General features: G+C 42.1%; 1 protein-coding gene across 4 annotated transcripts in view; it reads left to right on the forward strand.

Annotated features, from left to right (window-relative positions):
• Positions 1-1103: 1103 nt before the first annotated feature.
• Positions 1104-26483, forward strand: part of PTPRO (protein tyrosine phosphatase receptor type O) — a 158975-nt gene continuing 133595 nt past the window's right edge. For 3 of the 4 annotated variants that reach the window (XM_068948106.1, XM_068948115.1, XM_068948122.1), the window contains exon 1: positions 21178-21207. In XM_068948106.1, coding sequence (XP_068804207.1) covers positions 21193-21207 — 15 coding nt within the window. In that variant the 5' untranslated portion in view covers positions 21178-21192. Of the gene's footprint in view, positions 1791-21177; positions 21208-26483 lie in introns of those variants that run through there. The other variant, XM_068948099.1, reaches the window with a different exon arrangement.

Here is a 26483-nt window from a genome sequence, read left to right on the forward strand (position 1 = left end):
TCCTTTCTGGATTAATCCCCATCAAGTGTGGCAAATCGGTGCTCGGGGGCCCATTTCAGTGGAAAATAAACAGATCCTCTCTGGCTTTGGCCACTTGAAATCAAGCTTTTATTGACTCAAGACCCAAATTACATGAAAATCAAAAATATGCCACATATAAACCAGGCAGAGCTATAAACCCATATTCATTATCATCTAATTTAGTATCATTGCTAGAAAACAAATTTGTAACTGATCAGTTTTAAGGGCATTCCTACAAGAATGTAATAATTCACATCTTGCTAAACTGGCTCAGAAAATTAGAAATAATGAACCCTGAAACTGCTTTCATTCAGCCAGTACTTTCACTTTTTAAGGAAGAGTGATATGGTAGATGATGATCAGAAATAATGGAGCCTCACCTATATCCAAAGTTTGTCTGAGGTTTAACGCTCCTGGCACAGCCTTGTTACATAGGTGACCCCATTTTGCTCACATTGATACTAGGTAGAGCTCTACCTAGCTGCACTGAAGATGCACCTTGATTTATTGGTGAGAGTGTAATTAGTGTGATAAGCTGGATGCTAATGTAGGCTGCTAGTTTAAGGAAAGATGTTTTTCATGATACAGTTTGTTTGGTTTTTTCTCCTGGAGAGATCAGATTAAGGTGGACTGCTACAAAAAAAAATAGCTCTTGCCCATCCTTGTGCTGTACGAGGACCTTGATCAACAAATTACAGGATGTAGGGGCACGGTGGCCTCAGCTTTCTCCATGTGCCCCCCGTAATCACTGGGTACCACTGGAAACCCACCTTGCTCTTGCTTCTCAACCCCTTGCGGGCTTAGACCTGTTCCTTGACCTTCTAGAGGCTTGCCTGCGCGGTTTATTTTACATCCTGTGAACAGCCATATGGCAGTCCGAGTTGTTTTCGAGACGTTTACTCTGCGCTGCCGGAGCTTGGAGGGGCCGGTACCCAGACGCGGGCTGTTCCTCCTGGCAGCGCTGTCGGGGGTGGTGGTGGTGGTAGGGCACAACCTGCCCGCGCACCCACGGCTGGGTCGGTTTTTGTCAGCGGAGACTTGTCCCCTTGGTTACTGGGGATGGGGGCAGGAGAGAGGAGATTTAGAGAGGGAGGGGGATGCGTTTTGCCTTGCTTTTTCTGCCCGGAGAGAGGGGCTGCTGGTGCAGAAGGGAGAGCCGGGGCGGGACGCGCCGGGCAGAGGAGCGGAGCGAGGGGCGGCGGCTCCCCGCTGCCGGGCTCAGGGCTTCGCCGCCCTCCGCCGGGGACGGACAGACGACGGACAGACGGACGGGGCTCGCTGGCCGCCCAGACCCCGCTCCCGGCGTGGGCGAGCAGCTCTGCCTCCCCTCTCCGCCCGGAGCTGCGCGATCGCCAAAACTCCCGGGAGAGCAGACACCCGCCGCCGCCGCCCCCTCCCCTCCTGCCACCGTCGCCGCCGCCTCTTCCTCCTCCTCCCCCTCCTCCCCGCCGCAAATCCCAAATAAAAGAGGCGGGGGGCGGCAGGATGCGCTGCGCGGCGGGGAGGTCGGCGCTGCCGCCGCCGCCGGCCGTCTGAGCCTGCCGCGTTTCGCCATCGCCGGGCACGGCTCGGAGCCGAGCGACGGGCGGCACCGAGCGGAGGCGGGGGGCAGCGAGGAGAAACCCCACCGCCTGCACCGGCTGCCGTCCAGCCCGCCGCGGCCGGGGGCCGCCGTCCCCCCCCCCCCCCCCCCCCCGATGCCCGGCCACGGGCGGCGGGGAGCGGCGGGCGCCCGCTCCTGCCTCCTCTGGCTCTTTGTGCTGCTGAAGGTAAGGGCTGGCGGCGCCCCGAGGGGAGGGGAAGGGAAGGGGACCCGGCGGGGGGGACCCCGCGCCCGCCTTTGTGCGCTGGAGGGGGAGCGGGCGGCGGCGGCGGGGAGGGGGCGCAGGGGCAGGGTGCCCCCCCTGCCCTCCGCCGGCTTTGTGCTGCCGGCGGCTGCTTTTCCTGCCTTTTTCCGCCCAGCGCGGAGCTGCAGAGGGACGAGGTGGTTCCCCCCCCCCCCCCCCGGCACCTGCCGCCCGCCGGGACTCCCCCAGACCACCGCCCGCTCCTCCGGCGCTCGGTGTCTCGCCTGTCAGGCGTTGTTGTCCCGAGAGAGCCGTGATGAAAATGCAGCTAACAAAGAAGGGGACGGCGGGGATTGGGGGGGGGGAAGTCCTGTCTGTTTTGCCGCTGCGGAATTAACGTTACTTTCCGGTTAGTACCGTGCTGTGCTCGGGCTCAGCCTATCTTCTTTGACAGGTTAATTTTTCAAAGTTCTGCTTAATGCTGCAAGCTTGGTTTCCCGTAGCGGTTTTTGTCTTTATGCTTCTGATCGTTTAATGGCTCCTCGAGCATGTTTAATATGCCTCGTGTAACTTTTCTAAAATAAAAAGTATGTACCATCTAGGCCAATACCACTGTCTATAAAGATCATTCATTGCCCTAAAGTATAGTGTTCAGCGCTACTAAAACTTTGTCGTATGTTTGTCAGTCACTGTTAAAGAGAGCACCACGGATAAGCACCTGACCCTTCAGGTCTTATAAATGTAAACGTTTTGTGGCAATCAGCAAGACTCCCTGTGTGAATAGGAGTTTGCAGGATCATGTCCTAGAACGGCAGTGATGTCACTTCTAAAATTGACATTGCATTGACAGAACTATTTAAAGGGAAGCTTTCATAGCATCCATTGCATATAGTAGTTAACTGTCAGCTGTCTCATTTTCATAACTGCTGAAACATACATTTATGCAAGATAAAATGTTAATATACAGACAAAATTTTGTCTCATGGAATTTGATGAGTTGGGTTTTTGGGTTTTTTGTTTGCTTTTCATTTTTATAAAGGTAAGACTGTGGACGTTATGGCTCAGCAGAAAGCTGAAATATCTGCAGTTGATTTCAGTTCTGGCTTAGTCCCTGGTATAGTAAGTGCATACACAGTTTTAAGTAGATGTTTTAATCCCACAGTCCTAGAGTTAATATTATTTCTGAATACAGGTTTCTTTCAAAAGTCATGATTTTTTTTGATGAGCATTACTGTGACAAAGACTACTGTGGTAAAACAAGAAAGGAAGTAGGTAGTTTTAATCTGTAGAATACTGTACTTGTGAAATAAATATCCAAAAATCTGGTTTGAAGGCAGCCAAGGCCTTAGTTTCTCATTCTGTTGGAAAGTAACCACCACTTCTGAGCCAGAGAAAACTCAAACATATGTTTTGATCTGCCACTCAAGAAAACCCAGGCCTGGAATAACAAAGAAAGCTGAAGAAAAATAGTGATGAGTATTAGAATTTTGTAGTAGAAGAGAAGGTAAAGCTATAGCTCAAGTCTCAGATGCATTTGTCACAGCATGTGCTGGATGGCAAGTCTACTGTCATTAGTTATCTTGTACGTGATCATTAGACAGTGTGATTAGTAGAGAACTGAGATATCAGAGGAAGCTCGAAGTAAAGATGCAGTTACAGAAAAGGAGGTGGGGAAGTAAGAACAGCGCTTGTTTCAGGTTGCTAGAATAAGTCCATTTTCAAGAGCCTGAAATTCACGGGATTTTCTTTAATGCCTACACAATAGTTTGCAGTGAAAATTGCTTGTATACAAGGCATTTCCCTAATTCTGTGCTGTTCAGGTATGCCAACTTGCTGAGGACAGACTACTACTGCTTCTTTAGAAATACTAAAGTTTTCCAGCCTCATGTTATTAAATTGATGTTTCACTTGGAAGTTAACCTTGTTGAGAAAACTGCTGCATGGAATAGATTCTGAAGAAGGGCAAAACTGGCGTCTGCATGCTTGCTGTTTCAGCACGAGCAGCCCAGATGTCTCTTGCTAAGCTGTAAGTGCTTGATGTAGCCTTGATGCCCATCTGGCAATCTGTAAAGCCATCAGCAGACTTTGCACAGTGATAAAACTGTTTAACATGCCTTCTCCTCTTTCTTTCTAGCTGTTGTATTTTGTGGTGTAGAGCAATAGTTCGAGCTTCTGACACTGGGGTTGCTAATATGGTCAGTGGCAAAGGGAAATCGAACAATGATGTTGCCCAGCGCGTCATGTGCCTCGCTACCGTTGGCTAGTGATATTTAGCTCCCTCATTCACAATGAGACATGAATGCTATTCTGTGTTCCAGGGCAGTACCAAATGTTTATTTGGAAATACAGCAATGCGAACTTGAACTTTTATCGTTCTTTTTCTTAGGTAGTTTTCTTATGTGATGGCTAGTTTACAAACCAGCAGAAGAAAAGCATTGTGTGTGATCAATATGGATTTACTGGACTTGGGAAAGGAGTGGGGTTGTGTCTTTCTTCGGAGAAAAGCTCCCAACCATTCTACTGTAGGAGTCTCTTACTGACTTAATATATTGCCTTTTGCAATGGTTCTGCTTTCTCTACTGTTTCAGTCTCTGGATGGCTGGAAGGCACAATCCTTAGCAGCTTGCTTTGTAATTGTCTCATTTTGGTGTGACAAAGGCATGGATAAGAGTGGCTGATCACATCTGAAAGGAAAAACTGTACTTTAGCTAGATGAATACAGGAAAAGACTAATGCTGTCACTGGTGCCGTATGGTCGTTGTGCAGCAGCAAGGTTCTCAAATGACGCAGGCTGTGACTGCTCTTAACTAAAAGCAGACATGCTCCCTGATCCAAGGGACCAATATTATCTTTACTGTTTTTCCCAGCTGCAGTCCAGAAACCTTTCTTTAGTCATGTCTACACTGAGCTTCAACTAGTTAAGTTCTGCCCTGGATTATATGGCTGACCTGTCAGATGTCATGTGCTGGCAGTAGCATCTGCACCTAGATAATTTTACTTTTCCCTGCTGCATTTTTTCTGTAGGACAAGGTAGAATTAGGTGACAGAAGCATCTTAAAAACGCCAGACCGTTGGTGTGGGACAGAATAATGCTGAGACAGATTTATTTCGCAATCTGCTACACCTCCAGAAAGTTCTGACCAACAGTGCCAATGGGAAAACAATGAGAAAACTAGTTGTTTCAGCAGGTCCGTATATGCAGTGAATAGAAAGGATGACACTCTTCAGGAAGATTGTCTACAAATATTCTCCCTCCCCCCCTTTTTTTCCCCCCAAAAGGCAATTAAGATCTTTGTATAACAGTCCTATATGTGCTCATCAGGCTCTGGATATAAATCAGCAACACCTTCTGTTTTTTTTCTTTTTTCTTTTCTTTTTTCTTTTTATTTAAACTACCAAGGACAACTGTTATTTCTAATACTAGGGTAGATGTTGTCCACTCTTACATGGATATCAGTTCATGGAGTTTGGATGCTGTAGTCAAGTCTAAATTCAGAGATTTAGGTACTGTAAGACTTTACTCAATGCAGCCTTATCCAAGAAAGGAAATATGTTCTATATGTGGAATTTTCAAGAATATCTACATCTAATCTGAAGCAAAAGTCATAACTGTCAGGGCACCCCCCCCTCCTTTTTTAAAATTTCTTTATTGTGGATAGCTAGCCTTAGCACAAAACTTCTACAAGTCATGTTCTCTCTCATTTCATTTTTTTCGTAGATTATTTCTAGACCTGGGTGACTTTAGAGGGCAAAGATAACGAAGCGGATGCTTGGTTGCCAACTCGCATTTGCTGAGGTACTGTAGGCGCTTGGGAAGCCCTCTGCCCACAGAATGAGTCTGCTATTGCTCTTTGGAAACTTCCTGATTTCATTGTGCTGGTAGTGGTCTGTCAAGGAAAGATCTTTAATCCCAGCAGGAGTTATAAGCCCCAGACTCAAGCTGCGGGAGGTCAATGAGGCAATTTCTAGGTTGTATCACCTCAGTGTGAGAAGACACATTGCAGGGTGATCCCTCGTTCACGTTAAGACAGGAATCACAATGAATAAAGACTTACTTGTGGTGATCCTGTGGCCGTTCTTTAAAGGGCTCACTGTCAATGTGCTGGCTGAACTTGTGAAGCCCAGTTAATCTCTGCATTTCTAATGTCATCATATTGAGCAGTCTAGTCAAACCATGAAAGAATCTTGTAGAGCTTCAGAAAGAGTGTTAAACTGGAAAAAAAAAATCCTGTCTAAATACATCTTGAGACTCATTTTCCTGAATGGTCTGAGTTCTGGAGAAGGGAGTCCTTAGCACTTAGAAAAATGGGTCAGGACCATAAATGTTAAAAAATAAAGCTTTGAAAAATGGTCCTTTTTCTGAAAAAATTAAAAGGCTCTTAGTTAATGTTGTTTTTAAATTTTCTTTTATAATTATTTATTTTTTTCCACTGGAGAAGCATATAATATCTTTATCATCCTAAATGCTCTTATCCTGTGGTAGATTAGTGATTACACTTTGATTACTCAGGTTTTAAATATTCCAGTCTTGCAGTAAAATGTAATTGGTTGCAATGTAAATAAAAAAAAAAATAAATGTGGTAAATGTTAACATGTATTAAAATAAAACTCTGTAAAGAGTTTAGTACATGGGAGTCTACTTTTTTAGGATAACAAGCTGTCCCGTAAATATTGGAAGACTGAGGAAGAATTGGGCATTCATCTGGGAAAGCGAGCTCATGGCATTACATACATGGTGGTAAAAAGGAATTGTGGTGCCTCTGTTCCTGTCCTTTCTTCTATTCCCAAACATGGGTTAGTTATATGCTGGAGAAGTTTTTCAGGAGAAAATTTCCAGTAAAGTGGGATTCTGAGTGCAGGAGCATGGAATGGGAGTCAAGCAATTCAGGTGAATCTCAGATGAGATTGTAACCTAAAGTCAGTGAATTGCCACCAGTCTAGGCAAACCTCTGAGCTTCTTTTACTGGATCAAAGCCTTCATTCTCCTGAAGAGCTTTGCCACTGCACAACAAAAAATTAAGAGCATTAAGTGAGGCTAATTACTAATCTTGCACAAGTAGGTGCAATCCTGCATACTGCATGCCTTCCTTTGAAGTATTCAGCAGTGTCACTATGGGAGACAGAACTTGGCTGGACATTTTGTCTTTGCCATTCGAGGCTCCTAAATTCCAGAAAGCATGATGATTTAGGGCAAAAAGACAATGAAGAGAATGGTTTGTTAAGTATGTTCTGCACACAGAAGCTATTCTAACTTTTCTGTTAAGCTTCCATCAATGTATATTTGAAAAGAGAAAAATCTTTTTGAAAGAAATACAGCAATTCATTGTAGTTACTGCATGAGCAATATATAAAAGATGAATAGAGAACGGGATATACTTGAAACAGAAAGGTTACCTTGTTTTTCGTAGCACTGCGTTAGATCTTGAATTAATACAGCCAGTGAAGGGAGCAAATCATAAAGAAGTGTGCTATCTTTATGGTAAGCTGAATGCGATGTGCAGTGTTTCATTTCTGGAACTCCTTCATTCTTATGCTGGGAAATTACAGGGCCTTTTAAGTGAAGGAGTTCCAGAAATAAAATATGCATCACGTTTGGCTCGCCATAAAGATAGCACATTTTACTAGAGCAAAAGTAGTATGTGCTGTGCTCAAATTACTGTGGTTATTTCTGTATTTTCTATTCAGTTAGATGCATGTATTTAGAGTAGAAATGCTTTACAGTAAGCATGAGTGATGGGAAGGTTAGTGACACAGCCGATAATAACAGGAAAGAGAACAAGTAGGAGATGTGTTGTTAAAGGAATTAATACGCTCAGCTTTCAGCATGCTGATCTTGAGGTGATGACATGCAGATGAGAAAAAAATATGTGGGATGGGTGCTGTGACTAGGTAGAAAATGTAGTGTAGAGGGATGGAAAGGTCAGGGTGGGACATTTAAACGGGAATTGAGCGCTTGAGAGCAACTGAATGGAGTTTCAGTAGCAGAAAGGGTGGAAGTCTAGGCTTGGGGCGGGAGATGGGGAAAAGGGAGGTGGGGATGCGTGGCGGGGGCAATTCAGCTGTGCTATAACACAGTGTGGGAGAGCAAAGGAAAGCAAAGTGCAGAGCTAGGCAGGGAGCAGTTGCAGTAATGAAGGACAAAGGCAGTGGAAGGCAACAACTCTGTGCTAGTTTAGGCAGAAGTTGACAGCTCTGTGCTATTTTATGTCGAATAGAGATTTAACACACAGTGTAGCTATTTGATAGCTGTGAAACTGTTGGAGGAAATAAATAAATAAATACTCTCCCCCTTTAAATACTTTTGGAAAAACAGGTAACATTGCCTGTTAGTCTAACAGCTGTGACTTTAAAGCGATCGGGCCTCAGTGCTCTTTAGGAGGTTGAGATATGGATCTTCCAGTAGTATGAGGAGGATTTGAACAACTGTAGCTGTTCTGTGCGCTATAAAACTGCAGGTCCCTGATTTAGTTATGTTGACTTCTGATGATATGATATGAAGGAAAAGCCTTCGGAATAAAAGAGGTGGATCCTGGTTGCTGAATCGTCAGTCAGATCAGGACCTCCTTGAATTTCAAGAGTTTTCAGTCATTTCCTTCTGGGCTAGACACATCTCCAGGATCAACCCAGAAGTGGCTGCTCTTCAAGGCTGAGTGCAGGCCCCCGAGCAGACAACGGATTGTCCCACTTATCTCCTTACTGGTATGCAACCTGCTGTTTGGGACCTATATGTTACCCACATAACAGCTATTCAGGATCATTTCATATGGAAGTCATCTCAGTATGGAAAACCTTGTTATCATGTCAAACCAGGAGAAAGGGTCCATTTCCCATTCCATTTGCAAACAGTGAAGAAATTTTAAACTCAAGTAAGAAAAAAACCGCTGAAAGTAAAAGCTCTTTTAAAATGTATTGGGGAAGGATAGTAGAGAGAATTATTGGGAAAAAATCCACAGAAAGATTGCTAATTAGTATTTTCCAAAAGAACTGAAAAGGCAGACTTAAGAAAAATGAACATTTGCTAACAGCATTGAAATTAACTTACTTATTATTTGCTTAGCCCTCCTGTGCCTAGCTTTGTTCTGTATGGAAAATATCTACAGACTCTGCCTGAAGTCTGAAAGATAGACACATCAAAATAAGGATGCTCTACATAACCTAGACATGATTATCATATATGCCGGTTGCTAGTATTCTCCGAGAGGTGGTATACCTTCTAAACAGAAATAAGTCGCAATTGCTTCCCCTAGAAGCTGAGAAGAGAGGGTTTTTTTTGTTGTTGTTGGTTTCTTTCGTTTTTATTCAGTATTGATTTCTACAGGATGTTGCTCATCAGAACTTCTGGACATTTACATCAGTTTAAAACATTAAAAAATAATTAATAATCAATATGACTTTAATCCCTTCAAAGAGAACCCATTAACCCACAACAAATGCTCTAGCTCACAATAGTTTCATGAAGAAAACTGGAAGTAGGGCAAAAGATGAGAGAGAAGCATCACTCAGATTTTTTTTTTTATGAAAACTTTTATTTAAAACAGAGAACATAGCTAATATTTTATTGCAGCCTGCTTACTGTAAATAGAGAAAGAAAATTATTAAAAGACAAATCTCCTAACTTGGCTGCTTCTGCCTAATCTTCTGCTGATGTTAGTGTCTGCTTCTGAGGAAAAGATTATGATGTCACAAAATCAATATCAGAGGATTCTATATTGTAATCCCTTTTCATGGAAGTCCATTAAATCAATGCTTCTCTTTCTGTGAGTAATGGCTGTAGATTCAAGCTCTCTAACTTTGCTGTATGAAGGAATAAGAGCAGATGGGGCAACATTTTACATAATTAACTAGTAGTTATTAACTACAACAAGAAAAATTATGACATTTTCTGAAAGATAAATGGATACCTAGTGAATGGTTAAGTGTATTTCAAAATGATCATTGATATAAAATTTCTTTCTAATGGGTCAAAATCCCTTCCTAGTGGGTGAATAGCTAATATATTAAGCCAAAAATTCTTCTTTTAAAAATATTTTTTTAGGAAACTGAGTCAAGGCTCCCTAGGCTCAGAAGCCACATAAGGGTTCCTCAGCAGCACTGTTGGAAAGTGTGAAAACTACAGAACAGTGGCAGCTAATTTCATGGACCATATAGTGTCACCAACGTTTCAGAGAAATGGAGACGCTCCATGAATATGAAGAGTAACGTTATGATTTTGCACAGAGCTTATATGCAACACTGACCTCTCTTAGCTGGGACCAGAGCTGGCAGATTACCTCTTATGAGGCTGAGAGCTGTAAGAGTCTACTGTGCCCCTGGGAACAGATCCAGAGTCCAAATGAAGTCAATAAAAGTCTTTAAGTTGCCTGAAATGGGCTTGGGATCAAGCCATAGCGGGAAGATCTGTGATCTTTGCTGGTTGATATTGTGAAGTTTAAAGTGAGCACAGTGCTAACCATGAAGTCCAAGTGACCTTGGACTTGTTGCAATGTCAGTAGTGCTAACTGGATGCCATGAGATAGTTTTGGTTTTCAGAATCTGAAAATCAGATAGCTTAACCCCCTCCCCCCTCAAGATCAGATAAATCTTGAGCAGTCATGTTTTTTAGGGAGTAGCTATATTGGCAGGGGTTGTTATATTGTAACCAGGTTGCTGGAGCCAGTAAAAGAGGAGCACACTTGAATACTTCTATTCTTAAAAGAGGAAATTTAAGGTATGTAACTAGCACTGGACAAAAATAAGTTGGTTTTTTTTTTTTTTTCAGGCTGACTCATCAGCCTCTCTCTTCTTTATGGCCTCAGTGGAAGGACTACAGTAGTTGTAGATGATATCATTCATACTCATTTTAAATATTATGAAGTTAGGAGATAAAATGGAAAAGAAACAAAGGCATTTTGGAAAATGCCAGAGATGTCAAGGTTTCATCTGTCCCAGTAGCGTACACATTTACTTCTGCATCTGTTTTCTTTGTATACGTTCAGTAAAGACTTGGCCTGTTTGTGGGCTGGACTTCAGTAATGATACCTTGCAGTAGTTGTATAGGATTAAGTGTCAATTGTCATTACATACCATAGGGGAAACTGGCCTACTGATCAAGATTCTTCTATTCTTATCAGAATGATTGTTTCTTTGATTATCTGGAGGTAGGGAATTACTACACTTATGAGTACTGATTATGTGATTAGAATATAGGAAAGCTAATGGATACCTGAATTGGCTTTATTTGTACCTGGACCGCTCAATCTTGCTATTGAAATGTTTAGAATAGTGTGATCTGTTTTCCTAAGCTGGAGGTTTACCGTCTCTGCGTTTGTGTTATTCGGCAGTCTGTGCCGTTCCGTATGGTGTACAGGTCTCACCTGGCGCTTAACAGGAAAGGGTTTAATTAACTCATGCTCAGCCCCCGTGCTACAACTTTCTGTGCTGAGAGCCTCTTGGCGACGTAGCACAACTACACTTGCAGCAAGCTGCCTTGTCTGGAGCAAGGGGAGCCAAGGGCTGCTCTTATGACTGACTGTAGGTGCAGGGATAAGGCTGCAAGTCAAAAGCAGGGTATGAGTCTCTTCAAAAATGGTAAGCTGCAAATCACAGTTATTTTAGGCTTTCATCCTGATTTTCAGCACATTACAAGCTGGATGTGGTCTGGTTGATACCACTGGACAGCTCTATGTTTTGCTTCCCTCCTCTTGAGCCATCATTGGTTCTGTCTCGTTTCTGACTGGTTTCTAAGCTGGCAGTCGTCCTGCTGTTGCTATTTCTACTATGAGTAGGAGAGGGCATGCACACATGCTGCCTAACCGCTGCACGCGGGCACAGCAGGGAGCAAAGGATGTTGGTGGGCCAGGAGAGAAAACAGACAGGTCAAAGTTGCCCCCAGGTTGTCAGCAAATGCTGTTGTATAGTGAGGGAACCCCATGCATCGGGGAACATGATGCTGTTTAGAGACAGAGAATAATTTTGGCTGGAAGGAGCCTGTGGAGCCTCTGGTCCGAGCCCCTGTTCAAAGCAGTGGCAGGTAGGTCAGGTTGCTCAGGGCTGCGTACAGCTGAGTTCTGAACATCTCTGATGTGGAGATTTGACAGCCTCTCTAGGCAACCTTTTAGGACCCTGAATGAAAGGAAAGATAGTCAGCTGAAACCCATTTAAAAATAATGCTTCAAAAGAGCATGAGACTGGCTTGTGAATCTGAATTTTTATTTTTATTTTTTTGTAATTTAAAATATTTGTTTCAGACTCTCTCTCTTTCTGGAGTTTAAACCTCTGGTTTACAGTCTCAAACTTTTTGCTGAAGTTTACAGGTTTTCTTACACTTGTGCCTTGGATCTTGAGCTTTAAATGTGTCATCAAAGATGAAATTTTTAGAGCTGGCATCATGAGAATGTGCCTTAATTATCATTTAAATTTTCTGCAGAGTCAGGCTGGTATCTGCCATCACTACACATTCATTTCACAGGTTCACATTTCTCAAGAGGCTTTTTGATTGAGTTTTTTTTTTTTTTTCCCCTAACTTAGGCTTCTGGGAGGAAAATCACCTCTTTGTATATTTTACAGGTTTGTGACTTAGACACACAGGAAACCATTAAAGCTTAGCTGCAGGGGTACTTTTGAGTGATGTGAATTAAAGGCTGTTAGGGCAGCGGTGGCCTCCCTGTCCTGACTGGTTAAGTGCTAAACTAAACAAATCAGTCATCACTGCATCCAGTTAAAGAAACTTGTAAAAATCTAGATGGAAAAATACATATCTCAAAGGAATAAATGTACTCCTTTCTGGAAATATCCCTTAGGCTTTTTATATTGCTAACTGGACCACTACTCTTAAAATCAATAGAACATTAAAGGTACTCAGTACACTTAATGAGCTCCAAAGGAACTGTTACTTTGGATGGTAATTACAGCTTCTGCTGTCTGACTCCGCATCATACTAACATTTTATTACTCGTGATTTATAATGTTGGAGGGGAGGATGAGTTTGGTGATTCATTAGTGTTTTAACAGATTTTGCCTTGAAATTATGTTAGCTCATACTTTCAAATTTTTAATTGTGTATCTAGGCTAAAATACAGATTTCTGTATTCTGTATTAATAACACTACAGGAGTTATCTGTTAAGGTATTAACATAATCAAGGGTTAAATGAAAAGTGTTTGAAAAAGGAAAAAAAAAAAGAAAAAAAAATCCCACTAAGATTAAAAAAAAATCCTTAAGATGGCTGTAGTTGTGTGGTTCTTACTTTCTCCATTTGGTCTGTTCTGTGAGTCATGATTCCTAAACAATATCATCACAAAAATATCAGAAGACTTCTACTTGCAGCTTTAAAAATGCTGATCTTCAAGTGAATAAGACAAGAGTGAGTCTTCCAGTTCTCGCAAAAAATTTCTTAATGGTCATCTCATAGATAAACAAAATGGTGCTTTTTCTCTGAAGGCCCTACACTGCCAGATTTAATTTTTGGGGGGAAGAAAAAGAGAGTATTCTGTGGCATGTACTTACCACTTGTGAACTGGAAGGTGTCAGCAGAAAGTGTGAAGATGTCCCGGAGAACAGAACTTGCACAGAGTGAGCTTATAGAAAGAGAAAAACCTCTGCACTTCTTCTTTAACATAGAGGAAGTGGATAGAAGGGATTTCAAGATGTCAGCCATGGCCCGGAGTGGATCGGCTGTGCTGAAAGAGTAAAGGTTCAGGCTGTAACGTTCTTTAATCCCAACTCGCTTCCAAGCTAGATTTAGCCACCTTGATCTCTCCGGCCTCCACTGCGCTGGGAGGGCGTCGTGGAAGGAAGGGACCCCGGCATTTGCTTCACGCGCTGCCCGGCAGAGGCCACCAGGCGTGCGGGAAAGGGGCGCCGGACTGAAGTGGCTACCCTGCAGAGCCTTCACATGTAACACAACTTAATGACATAATTTCAACGGGTATTAATAAGTCAGGAGGTTTATAGATTATTGAAACAGTGTTGGTCTGACAGGTGAATGTTTTGTGGGTACAGGACTCTCACATGTATTCTGTTTTTCCACAGTGCTGTACTCCTGTGTGTGAATTTGTGTGTGTGAAATGTCTGTATTTCAGCTTTTTTTTAATACTACGTGATTAGTAAGTGCCAGATATCCGTTGTGAATTTTTGCAATGACACCAAAAAGCCTTTGCTTTAGGAGGTCAGCCCTAATCCGAACGAGGGGGAGCAAATGGATCACAGAGATGTGCCCAAGTCCAGGAACGCGTGTGCTGCGTTAAGAAGGCTAATAGAAGGGAAGGAGCATGTCCCTCTGCCCCATGCTAAATCTGTCTCTGGGCTGTCAGAAGTGGTTGCAGATTATGAACACCGTGATTCTTCTCTGTTGAAATGGTCTTATCTCCTTTATCTCTTTTCCTCTTTGCATTCTGGCATACTCCTTCTCTGCAAGTATTTATTCAATTTCCTTACTTGGAGTGTCGGACTAAAGGCCATGCTCTTTTTTTTCCCCCCTCTCTCTTTTCCTTTTTTCCTCTAGTCTCTCCTTTTCTGAAGATGTCAAATTAGATAACTGATGATTTCTGCTGCTGCCGCCAGAAAGCCCTCACAGTATGCATATTAGGGTTTAGTGTTTTTCTTTTTTCTGGATCTCTCTGCTTGCATTTTGTATGCAGAGCCATCCTCTTACTGTGAACTCCTATGCCCAGAGCTGAGGATTATGTTCTTATCCAGCATATGTACTTAGCCTGAAATGCTAAATCTTTGCTTCTAGAGAAAGAGAAAGACATTATGGCTGAAGGAGCTAAGTCAAAGTAAGCAGTCAGATAAACTATAAATTGTTTGTGGTGCGAGGCAAGATAAAGGTACTCCATGAATGTTTGCATCCCCTGACCAGCACTAACTCATAAATTTAAATATTGCTACTCTCAGTGTGAGGGATGAAGTAAACAAGGTTTTTAGTTTAAGAAAACAACTTTGCAACAGTGACAGAGGGAGCCTTTGCGGATACCATTTTTTTAAGGTTTGGGCAGATTAGGAGTGGTCAAAAGACTTCAGGAGTCTGCAGTATGGGGACTGTGGAAACAGAGGATGACCTGAGCAGTTCCCCCACCCCTTCAGCCAGCCTGGTTTCACTGAGAGCCCAGAGCATTCCTGCAGGGCTCGACCTGCTGCATCCCTGTCCCATCCTCTCCCCATTGCAGCAGCCATGGTCAAGCAGGAGAAGGAAAGAGGGCAGAAAACTCACTGGGCTTGGTAACTCCCCACCTTGCAACATGCCAGGACCTGATGCTAGCTGTTAGTGTGTCGGGCTGCAGCATGAGGTGGCTTCCTGGCAGGGCATGGGGAGAGGGCCAGAAGGACCTGTCCCAGTGCTGGGAGGGTGCAGCTGCACTTCCACCCCGACCATGGCTGCCTGTGCGGCACCGCAGTGCTCCCCGGGTGCCTGGTCTGCTGGTCTCACGAACGTGGTCCTGCTGGTGATAGTCCTGCATCTCTGAAGCTCTCCACTGGAGGAGCGTGCTGCATCTTCCTGTCGTCAGAGAAGGCTATCTTTGTCGGCTGGAAACAGGAGGGCAACACCGTACTTTCAGCGGATCCTTTCTCTTGGAGGTAGTTTGTGTCCTGAAAGGCACAGAGCAGCAGTAAACACAATGTCGGCCTCAGCGCTGCAGCTGCCCCATGTTAAGGTATCCTTCTCTGATAGACAGCAGGTGCCAGCCACAGGCAGATTGCTGGGGTAGCTCTGTTCGGAAGTCTTCTGTGGGCTTATGTTGCCATTCATATTATTATGGCATCATGATGGAGTGCTGACTGGCACCTAAAATGCTGATGGAGAGTTTACCCATGGACAAGCTACAGGCTAATACGGTTTTTGGTTTGTGAAACTAGGGCTCTGTGCTTGAGGAGAAGAGGGGGAGGGCCCCTCGGGAAGTATTTTGTTGAAGACTTAAGAGAAGCTCCTAGAAAAGTGGGAAGACAAAGAATCTTTTCCTTTTCTCTCATGAATTAAATACTAGACTTTTTACAGTAATGGGCAGAGTATGTGGATGCTCTATTTATTAATGCCATGCAAACAGTACTGTAGAGTTTTGGCCTTCTGAAGGGTTGAGAGGCAAAATAATCTTTTGGATTGCTCACTAAAAGATAGTAAGAATGTAGTTCTTACTAAGAGAATTCTAAAAATCTTCCCATCAAATATTTCATTTCTCCAGAAAGAACATCTTAATTCTAAGCTTTCAGCCCTCTTTAAATAAAAGAAAAAGGGAGAGAGGGGCAGTTAGTCCAGGAAAATTCAGCAACTTTAACAACTATTTGCAGGTGTTTGCAAATAGTTGCAGTTGCCTGAGATCTGTACTTTTGAAAGAAAAAAAAATACTGGCGCGTTTTTCATATTTATCTTCTCGAGTGTTTGTCTCTTCTCTATTCTGTTCTGGGCCTCTTTTTTTCCCAAGCCCACTTTTTACCACTCCTTTCACTTGTTTTCTCCTGCGCTGTTCAGCATTAATTCTATCCTACCTGCACTTAACCCTGTTCAAATCTGCTTAGGCGCAAACTCACCTCTCTGATATGTTCTCCTCAACTAACTGTGGATCCTCATTTCAGAAGTATTTTGCTCTTCACTGTAAGTATTTGAAGTTGTATTTCTCCAATCAACATTTTTGGATTGCATTTTCTAACACTCAGAGAAAAGGCTACTTTGCAACATTTGCAACCATTTAGTACAATTCAATAGTTGAATTCCACTGAAATTTTAAATAGTCACAAAAAGACTGACTACATGAAAAGACTACTTTAGTGAAAATAGCAGCTATTGAAATAGAGATCATATTTCGCAGGAAAATAATGGGCCAATTGCTGAGCGTGGTCGCCTACGCTGTGAATTCAAATGAACTTCATCTAAAGAAATGGTGTTACACTGATTTTTACCAAATGTAACTAAAATTAGTATCAAATCCCAGTGACTTCCAGCTTAATTGTCAACAGCTATGCCAGAGCTGTTTCTCTTAAAATTATCATACTGTAATCTTAAGATGTGGATTTCAAAACCCTTTTGAAGACTTCTAGATTGATTTGATTTCCCCTCCCCCCCTCTTTTTGTCCTCCTTCATCTTGGAAAGCATTTAATGCAAGTTTGTTTGGGTCTTTTTGTCTTTCTGAGTTACATATATCCCCTCCATTAATCATACTCCAAGCTTTCTGGTAGATGAATTGGTCCTCCTCTACCCCAGGACAAGTTGATGGCCCATAAAATAGATTTCCCAGGATTATTGCTGTGGTTAGAAGATTTACATCAAGGCCCCCACTATGTTCTAAACCCATAATAACTAACGACAGTGCTGCTTCCACACAGCATAGTGGGATTTAGTCTGTCACGTTATTAGCAAACAGCAGCGCTTTCTGTGGAAGGTATATGCCCTTGCTTTTGAATGTCACTGTTTTTAGTTCTTATCGTTTTGCTAGAAATCCAGTCACTGCCCACATTTGTGAAAGCAAATAAATAATGAACTAAAAAGACAAAAGCATACTTTCTGTGGGATACCATCAAATCATTTCATTGGAGGTCTTTAATTTGGGGATTGAGAGTTGGTGGTTGGGTACAGGCTGCCATATTAAAAAGAACCAAGCCACAGATGCAGTTGGGGATGATGCGAGGCTCCTTTGAGAGAGGCGTCCTGTTGATGGCAGAACAACTGGCCTTGTTGGTGCGTGGAGTCATCAAGGACCAAGTAGTTGGACTTCTGGTTTTGGTACAGTGTTGGCTGGCATGCGGGTCATGGAGCAGGAGAGACCTTCTGAGCTGAGGGGGCAACAGCAGAGACAAACGTGTGAGCCTCAGGTAGAGCTACCATGAGTTATGGAGCTTTGCAGATATTTCCACTGTTGCCTTTCAGAAATTTCGTGCAGGCACGTTTACATGATTTTACAAATCTTCGTGAGTGTCTAAATATCTGATAGCCAGAATAGGTTTGGTGTCTTCAGGTTGGACGCTGCCTGTAGGAGCTGCTGTGCTGCGGTGCTTTCCTGGGGAATCCGTGCATGGGCAGTAGGTTGGACTTCCCCATTTGAGTGTTAAGATTACTGTTTGTATGCAGGATGACTTTATGGTGCTAGGGAAAGTGCTGGCTTTATGCTTCTGAGTGTGTTGGGAAGCACTGCAGATGCCCTCCGCAGCATCTGTACGTGTGTTTCTCTACAAGGCCAGTAGTGTGGTTTCTTTACTCCTGCGCTCTGACATGACTGCAGGTGGCCTAGCAAGGAACTAGCTTGCTTCCACTGAAATCGATGCCCGTATTTCCACTATATTTCTACCTATAAAGGCAGGGGGACTAAGCCACAAGTCAGGGCCTTTTCCTTGCAGTGCTTGCTTAAAAGCATAATCTCTGCTGAGCAAAGCATGTAAGGCTATACCTAACTTGGAATATGTGGCTTCAATGCAGTGTTTCCTAGCCTCAGGTCTCTGGCCATGTTTAACTACCTGGCTGAACAGGGGATGGAGAATTTACTCTCTTGATTGATCACGTTGACTTCAAATGGCTTTGCAGGCCTCGACCAATTGAGTAGTTGGGTACAGACTGCGAGACCAGACTACATAGTGAGGAAAGATAGCATAAAATAAAATCTCGATGATGAAATTACCTTGTGTTTAGTGGTGGCAGTTGATACATTGGTGTTGCATCTTAGGTTCACCTGGCTCATGTTGTTTCATCCTAACACTCTGCAAATACCAAAAAGGGGAAGTTTCACTGCCTTTGGTTCCACTCTTTCCCTGTGCAAACCCACCCGGCCTCGCTCTTGCAGCACCTCTGGTGCTTTTTTGGAGATGGCTTGTGCTCACTAGTTCACTAGGGTAGTTTTGTGTGGGGTTAGCGGGTTGAATCTACTCACTGAGTAGTCCATCAAGCACCAGAGCAGGTGGGAGTGGGCAGCTGGGAGGAGAAGAGCGGAAATAAGGAGCAGATCCTCCTTCCTCCAGCAACAGCAGGCTGTTGGGTAAGTACAAGCCATCTCGCTTCACTTTTAGCAATGAGAGGAGACTTAAGTGGGAAGCCGTTTGGAGCTGGCGGTTCACTAGGATGGAAGCCTTTTTCCGTTTTCCTTTCTGAGAGAATAGGAGCTGTACTTGGAGTCTTTACTGAATTCCCACTTCAATATTCAAAGTCTAGTTGCTTACATTTTGTTTGTGTTTTCAGCTATGCACAAATCCCTTGCGAGTAGACCTGAAGCTAGCTAGGGTCACTGCAGGCTCTAAGCAGGCCCCAGGTTGTTCTGTCCCAGATGACTGCTGTGAGTCTTGTGTACATCGTTATCAGAGTTGTGTGAGTCTTTCTGTTTTGTTTTTGTTTTTTAAAAAGGAAACCAAGATTACTTTCCTCCCTCCAAAAAGGCAGGTTGGAAACATCCTTTTTTTTTTTTTTTTTTTTTAACGTAAGTTGAAGTTTTGGACAGCTTTTGACTTCCAAATATTTCAATGTGTCTTACATAGCTGTTTTATAGGAAGTTTTTGGAACAATATTGGGAAAAATGGGTTCTGTGTCTGGATAAGGTATTACAGTTGTGTCCTGCAATTTGTAAAGGAATCATGTGCTGGGAATCATCTGCCTTTCATGTCCTGTAACAGATTTCTTAGATGGGCTTTGCAAATGGGTAATGAGGACAACCAGTAAAGGATGGTTGAAATTTTGTTGAAGAAAAGACGAATTTTGCCTGTGGGAGTTCTTTCAGTTTCCAGTCATTTCTAGAAATGATTGATCCTTAAGTAAGACTGATCTAGATGTACGTAGATTGTCAGTCGAAAAAGAGTCCAGAGATGAAATATGTTCAAAATATCTGCCGTTATTAAGTTGAATTGAATAGCAAGCATTTGTTTGGTCAGCAAACTGATTCCTGTTAAAATATGTTCTTGCATTTAGACAGCCTGTGCACCCAGAATTTAAGAGCTGAACAGTGAAAATCTATAAGGACACTTAAATAGATTGATAAAAATGCTACTTTAAAATCTTACTTGGCTACAGTTTGGTAAACTACAGTTCTGTACTGAAAGTGGTTATTTTTAGGTTTATACTTCAACAAAGGTGGAAAGGAAATTCTGCTGAAGTGGGAGCATCTCTGCAGATTAACATGAGATAAAGGATCCCTACGTCTGGGTCCTAAAGATGCTGAGAGGGGTACAGGGTATTAACACTGGTCTCTCTCCTCCATATGAAAATTAATGGCACAGTATGTTAGATTTTAATGGTTCACTACCTGCGTTTCATTCAAGCTGATAAACCAGAAATCTTATCTTCCTGTAATTAATACAGCGAAGAAGAGACTGAATTATATTTTCTAGCTATTTTTTGTTATAGATTAACATATTCTTTAGAGACAGCTTACTGGTAATTTCTCAAAATCGTTCTCAGATTAATATACCAATTTTATGGATGGGTAACATCCATAATGGGTAACTGGGCACATAAGAAGAATGTGTTCACAGAGCGTTTGGGATCTAGTTGCTCTTTGTGCCTTTAAAAACATGCTGTGGGCAAGCTGGGTAACTTGCCAGTGTTACGCATAATGCACTTGCAGAGAGGGGAAGAGAATCCAGGAAAGAGACTTCTGTCTGTTCTGACCACAGAAAAGAGTAAATTACCGAATCCAGACCAAATTTCAGTCGCAAGTAATGCACTGACATTGGCATTATGCCATCAGCATTGCCCCTCTGCAGTAAAACTAAATAAAATCATATTTTTAATTTTATTCAGACGTATAATTCAGCATTTTTGAGTGATGGCTTCATCTATTGCAAGCAAAGGGAAGTGATTTACAATGTGTGTCAGTAGAACATTGTTATGAGGAAAGATTAACATTCATAATTTCAGACTCAACAGTATTTATAATTCTGAATTGTCTGTTTTAATGCAAATGTTCTGTCTTAAATACTGTGCTCTGTCTTAATTAGATAAAATAATCCTTCCTTGCTCGAGTAGTTCAGTAAATTAGTCACTGGCCTAACATCCAGAGGATCATGCTTGTGCATTGTTTAATCCCCGTATTGACTGTTAAAAGTGAGAGAAAAAGGAAAGAAATGTATTTTCTAGATGCATCATGAGAGGCATTTTTTTTCAGATTTAAATTCCTCTGTCTAGATTCATTTCCAATTGTTCATTTCAAGAGGAGGCTCCCGTAAGGTGATAGTGGGCTTGGGTTAGACTTCCCTGCTTTGAGGTAGTGGCCGATGGGCTTCACAAGACTGGCTGAAACAGAGCAGCTGTTGCACTATGCTTTTTAATAGTGTCAATAGTGAATCAACCCAGGAAGCATCAGCCTGACCCAGCGCACCGGTGACAAAATGAACGGCACGCACTGAAGCAAGCAGACGAGATGTGGAAGCTGTCCTTTGCGCTGGTAGCGATTCCTCCCCTGCCCTTTGGCCGGACGGGTCTGTGGTGCAATTGGGATACATGGTTGCATCTCAGGTACCTATTCTTAAGCTTGTTTTAATCTCATCGGGTCAGCTACCACTAGCAGTGGAGCTGCCGTGATGCAGGCTTCAGTTGCTGAGTACATATCCGAGGTGCAGCCGGCGCAGAAACCTGTGTTTCCATGGCTACTTAGCTCGCAGGCATGGGGCCAAACTCCCTTTCACTTGTGTAATCCTGTTAAACCTCGTGGGGCTGCTTCCATGAGGACAGAGCAGCGAAATTGGTCTGTGCAGCGTAACCGTATCAAAATTGCCAGTGAAGCGCAGCTGCGTTTGGCCCAGGAAAGCCTGGGAGCGACGGACAGCCAGCACGTTCTGGCATCGGGTCCTGTTGTCACGGGCGGAGGAGCTGTTGTCTCCTATCTCTCCGTTGCAGCTGAGGTCTGTGTCTGTGGCTGAGAATTGTTTTGCTTTGTATTAGTCACCTAAAAGATATAGGTATAGCCTGGACCCAAGGTATAGGTTTAGCTATACTCACAGTGGAGGAGAATAGGCTAATCATCTCCTATTTAATGCAGGTGTTCAAGCATGATAACTTACCCTCAGGACCTGATTTCTCTGCCCAGGCAGTGGGCATCCACCTTGCTTAGCCCAGCTGTCCGATTTTGGGAAGTTACAGCTGGAGGTAAGACGAGTCCAGCGCTGAAACTAGAAGCTGCTTGGCAGCAGGCCCTTGCAGCACCGGGGTCTGGCCAGCCCTTGGCATCCCGGAGGCGCCGCCTATATGGTCTGATTTTCTTTCAGCGCGGCCTTTTTTTGGCCCACTTGACAGCACAAGGAGAGGGAATTTGGGGTCACAGATACCAAGTAAAACACAGGGCTGGAAGTTCCCTGGTACCCTCGAACAGCCAGATTCAAATGAAATTTAGAACTTCTAAATTATATGGAATTGCAAGGACGACAGGTTTTCTGACAATGCGTGACAAGATCCTTGGGTTCTTCTGTGCTTCAAAAAAAATGGCATTTTGGTAAATGGCAGCCACTTTATTAATACCATGATTGCTTCTAGCTGTTTGGTCTGTGATGCTGACAGGATGGATGTCTGGAAATACTGTAATAATAATTTCTCACTATTCAAGAAAAGAAATTTTAGCTACTGAGGAGAAAGGTTGTTAGTATTTTCTCAAAGCCAGTTGACTTTTCGTCATTATTGTATCTGCCCCCTTTAATATACGAGTAAAAATAGGATTGTAATGTATACAAGTCTACAGGGTTGCCAAAATCTGGCATAGGATTTGCCCAAAGTTCAGAGCTGATACTAGAAGCCTTATCTGTAATATTTATTAAAAATCACAATGAAACTTGCCTACAGTGGCCTCTGGCTCCACTATAATCTTGAAACTCCCATTAGACTTGTTGGATGGTTTAACTGATGTTCATATCTCTTAAATGCACCTTTCAGACTGCATATGATTTTATGCTGCAAAAGGCACATGAATTTCAGTATCTCTTGTTCATGAAAGCTTTGGGTAATTTCAGTAGTTTTGAATGAAGTCATTTGGGCTAAGGTTTTCAAAGCTCTGAAGGAGGATTTAGAGAAACATTAGTAGGAGGTGAATATTACAGCATCAACCCTATTTTTAAAATCCAGGATTGAACCCTGCTGCCTTTTGTAGAGTTAGGATTTCACCCCAAAGTCTTAGTGTAGATGCCTGAAACCTAGTCAGTCCTATGTATTCTGAGCTGAGCCAAAAAGCCTGCGTGAAGTAAAGACATGCATACTAGTGACCTTCCATTTCAACTTTTTGGAAGCAAAGAAGAGTAACACCACATTTTGGTGGTGTTTCTGTTTCAGTGAGCTCTTCCTTTCCAAATAGATGTAGCAGTGCTGAAAGAGCATGAACGAAGCAGTTCTCTGGCTAGTAGCAGAAACTGTCTGGAATGCATAAAATTGCATGTCCAATTTATTAGTCCAAAAAGTCTGAATAGGCATGTGGACTTTTGAGTTGCTTATCAAAACTGTTGAAAGGGTTATCCGTCTTAGATCATTAGCTTTAGATCTCTTACATCCAATATCAAGGCTAGCTTACGCACAAAAAACAAGGCTGACGACCTGTGTCTGGGATATGTTATAATATACCTATTCAGACTGCGTTGTATTATTCATCTAGAAGTAAACAGGAAGCTTCTTGTCACGCACTTGATCCCCCTTATTCTCTCCAAAAACAATAAAACCTTTAAATATATACTTGAAGACATGCAACTTTGCAACTTGATTTTCAGAGAGCGTACAAAGCCATGTGATTGCTTGGCTCTCAGTACATAAAACATAACCTGCATTGGGGTCTCAGTATCACAAGACAAATATGTAAGGCTTGGAATACAACAGTAAGGTAATTTACTACATGAACCTCCAGCTTTTGGATCTCAAGAAAATATAAGTACTTCTCCAATTATTTATATTGATGTAGCGTCTGTAGAATTCTGCTTATTGTATTAGACCCCATACAACTAGCTAAGAAAATTTTCAGTTATTGTGGAAAGTGATTGATTAAATTTATGTGAGATCTTTTAATTAGTGTTATCCAATCCATGAAACGCACTCCAGGAAGTGGCACAGAAATATCATGTTAAGCTGAAGTAGAAACAATAGCATCAGTTCCTTCAGTCTTAATCTACTTATTAAAAATTACTCTAACTCGTATGAAGTATATTTTTAAAAATATCCTTCTGGCTCCTAATGATCAAATATTAACATGAGAAGTAAAATCACCTTTTAAAGTGCTTCTTTTTTCATTCACATTTTTACTTTGCTGCTTTTTAAAGTATGCAGTGAAAATACATTGCTTCACTTCATATTTCTTGCTTTGTTCTATTTAGTAATTTTAATTTAATCTTCTACTTATGATAATTCTCATAATCAAACACGGTGTTACGATGATTCCTGTGTACAGAAGACGAAAGTTTATTAATATTCATCTGTTTATTTTGTGTTCTTTAAATGTAATAAGCATGCCCAAAATGTTTGAGTTCAGATCAGATGGCATGAAACTTTTGCTATTCTCTGTTTGTGTTAGTGTTGCTATTGTTTTACACAATACAGTTTTGAGGCTTAAACAAATGCATAGTCGCCCTCTGAAAGGCTGAAGTTGGGCTTTGAAGTGCAGTGTGATATGGGCTTCGCAGATCTTTGAAACAAGCAAGGCTGGCGATCCAGCTTTCAAAAATCCTGCTTGATACAATACATTTCTTGTAACTCTGTTCTGAGGAAGTGGGTCAGCACACTGTGCCACTGAATAAAATACGTGCATAAGATTGGTTTCTTTGTTTTGAGGGATGGGAAAGATTTGTTTTTTTGCTATCCCTTTTGTAATAGGCAACTGTATTTTCTAGAATATTGGTTCCGGCTTCTTTTCTATCCCTTTTCAAATCAAAATAATATGTTGCCTTTTACTACAAGCCGTGCTTACTATATGTATTTGTATTATTCATAACATTTGCAAGAGGGATACATGCAGTAGCATGGGTAGAAAAATAAATGCTCAAGCATTGCCTGATAATTAAACAAATGTGTAGACCCATAAGCTGTGAAATTTTGTAAAGCAATGCCTGAATCATATGGTAATATGATTTTAAACAAATGTTTCTTGAATAAACTGAGTGGTTAAGAAAGGTTTTTCTCTCTCCAAAACTGAATAATAGCAGCAGTAAATGAATAATAGTTAATACCCATGTGAATATTTCTGTTTCAGCTGCCAATCTTGCACTACTTTATAGAAAAGAATAAGTAGCACTTACTTCTAGTTTACAGGAGGGAGGTTGATGTACCATATACATACCTTGAAGATGGTTATAATTTCTCAGTCTCAGTTCAGCTTGATAGTAGTTTAGCCTGTGGGAATCCTTCTCATTTTTGTTACTCTTCCTTTAGTTAACATCAGAAATAAAGAACTGTGTAACTGACACCAAAGAGTCATTTATATGGAAAAGGTAGAATTTCCAACCGATCTTGTGCTTCTCCTTTGGACCATAATTATACCTCCACGCAGACATAGCTTGAGTTAGTTACCAGACTAGTGAAAGCTGGGCATTTCCTTAGGATTTGGAGGTGAATCACATCCAACATGAGTGCAACCTTAGCCTCCACTGAGACTGCTGTTTATGCTGCAGACCCCCACCCCCAATTTCTTAGCAATGAGCCTAATGCCCACAGTTCATAGGTAGGCCTACCCACTACCATAAGAAGGCAACAGTATTTGGCCTCTAATGACCTTGGAGCTGGATTAAGTAGTGACCTGTAAGTAAAAAGCTGTATATCCAGTTTCCAGGCCCCTAACGCCATTTATTCCTATTACTGTAACTTTTCTGGCATCGATTTATTTTCACTCGATGAGTTAAGATAATCATCCAAATGCAGGGAAATTAATTTATAAAAGAATATGCAAAGGAAATAAAGTATGCTAATCCCCAGGGAATTACTTTTTCATGGTTCAAATGAAAGCAGCCTCCTTCCTCCCTTTTTTTTTTCTTTTCTGCTCTTCTGCTTTTTATTTTATTTTTATGACTGTAATTTGAAATCTCAGGCCCTAATTTTTACTTTGAATGAGAAGAGCTTACGTGTTTCTTTGGCAAGTACAGAGGCCTTAATGTAACTGTATCTTCACCTTGTCAGAGTGGTATTAAGAGACCTGTGACAGATGTTCTGGTTGTACCAGAATGAAATTTTAAACGTGGTGCAAATGAAGTGAATATTATAGCTGTGTCTTGTGCCCCCTCGTTTTTTTATTATTATTATTATTATTTTTTAACTCAAATTCCTTTCTTGCTTTCTGTGCAGAAATCAGTGGTTTTATAATTAGTGAGACAAGTTAGTGTGTGAATGCCCTGATTACTCCTGAGATAGCTGGTTAGGTTTGTAAATAAAAGTGGAGCCATGGACCAGTATAACTAGCTGACTTGAGAAAATTCAGGAGAATGAAGGATGCACATCACACAAAGCTGTGTGATGTATGTGGCCCTGTAGGAACTCAGGGCAGATAATCGGATGTTAATGACTTTTAAGACAGTTGTTGTATTTGGAACATTTTGTTGCCTTGTGGAGCACCAAAAAACACTGCTGGGCAGAAGCATCTGTGATTCCTATTTTACAAAAATATCCCCATCACAGTGAGAGGCCACAGTGTGAGCCAAATCCTTTGCATCTTCCTTTTCAAACACGCTTGTGTTTACATATTGAGTGGGTAAGAGTAAACATTTCACTACCTCAGAATTCTTCTAGTTGCTTGCTGTTTAATGCTCTTATCAGACAAACTGTAAATAGGAATGTAATTA

This window comes from Struthio camelus, chromosome 1, assembly GCF_040807025.1.
Source record: "Struthio camelus isolate bStrCam1 chromosome 1, bStrCam1.hap1, whole genome shotgun sequence".
NCBI lineage: Eukaryota > Metazoa > Chordata > Aves > Struthioniformes > Struthionidae > Struthio > Struthio camelus.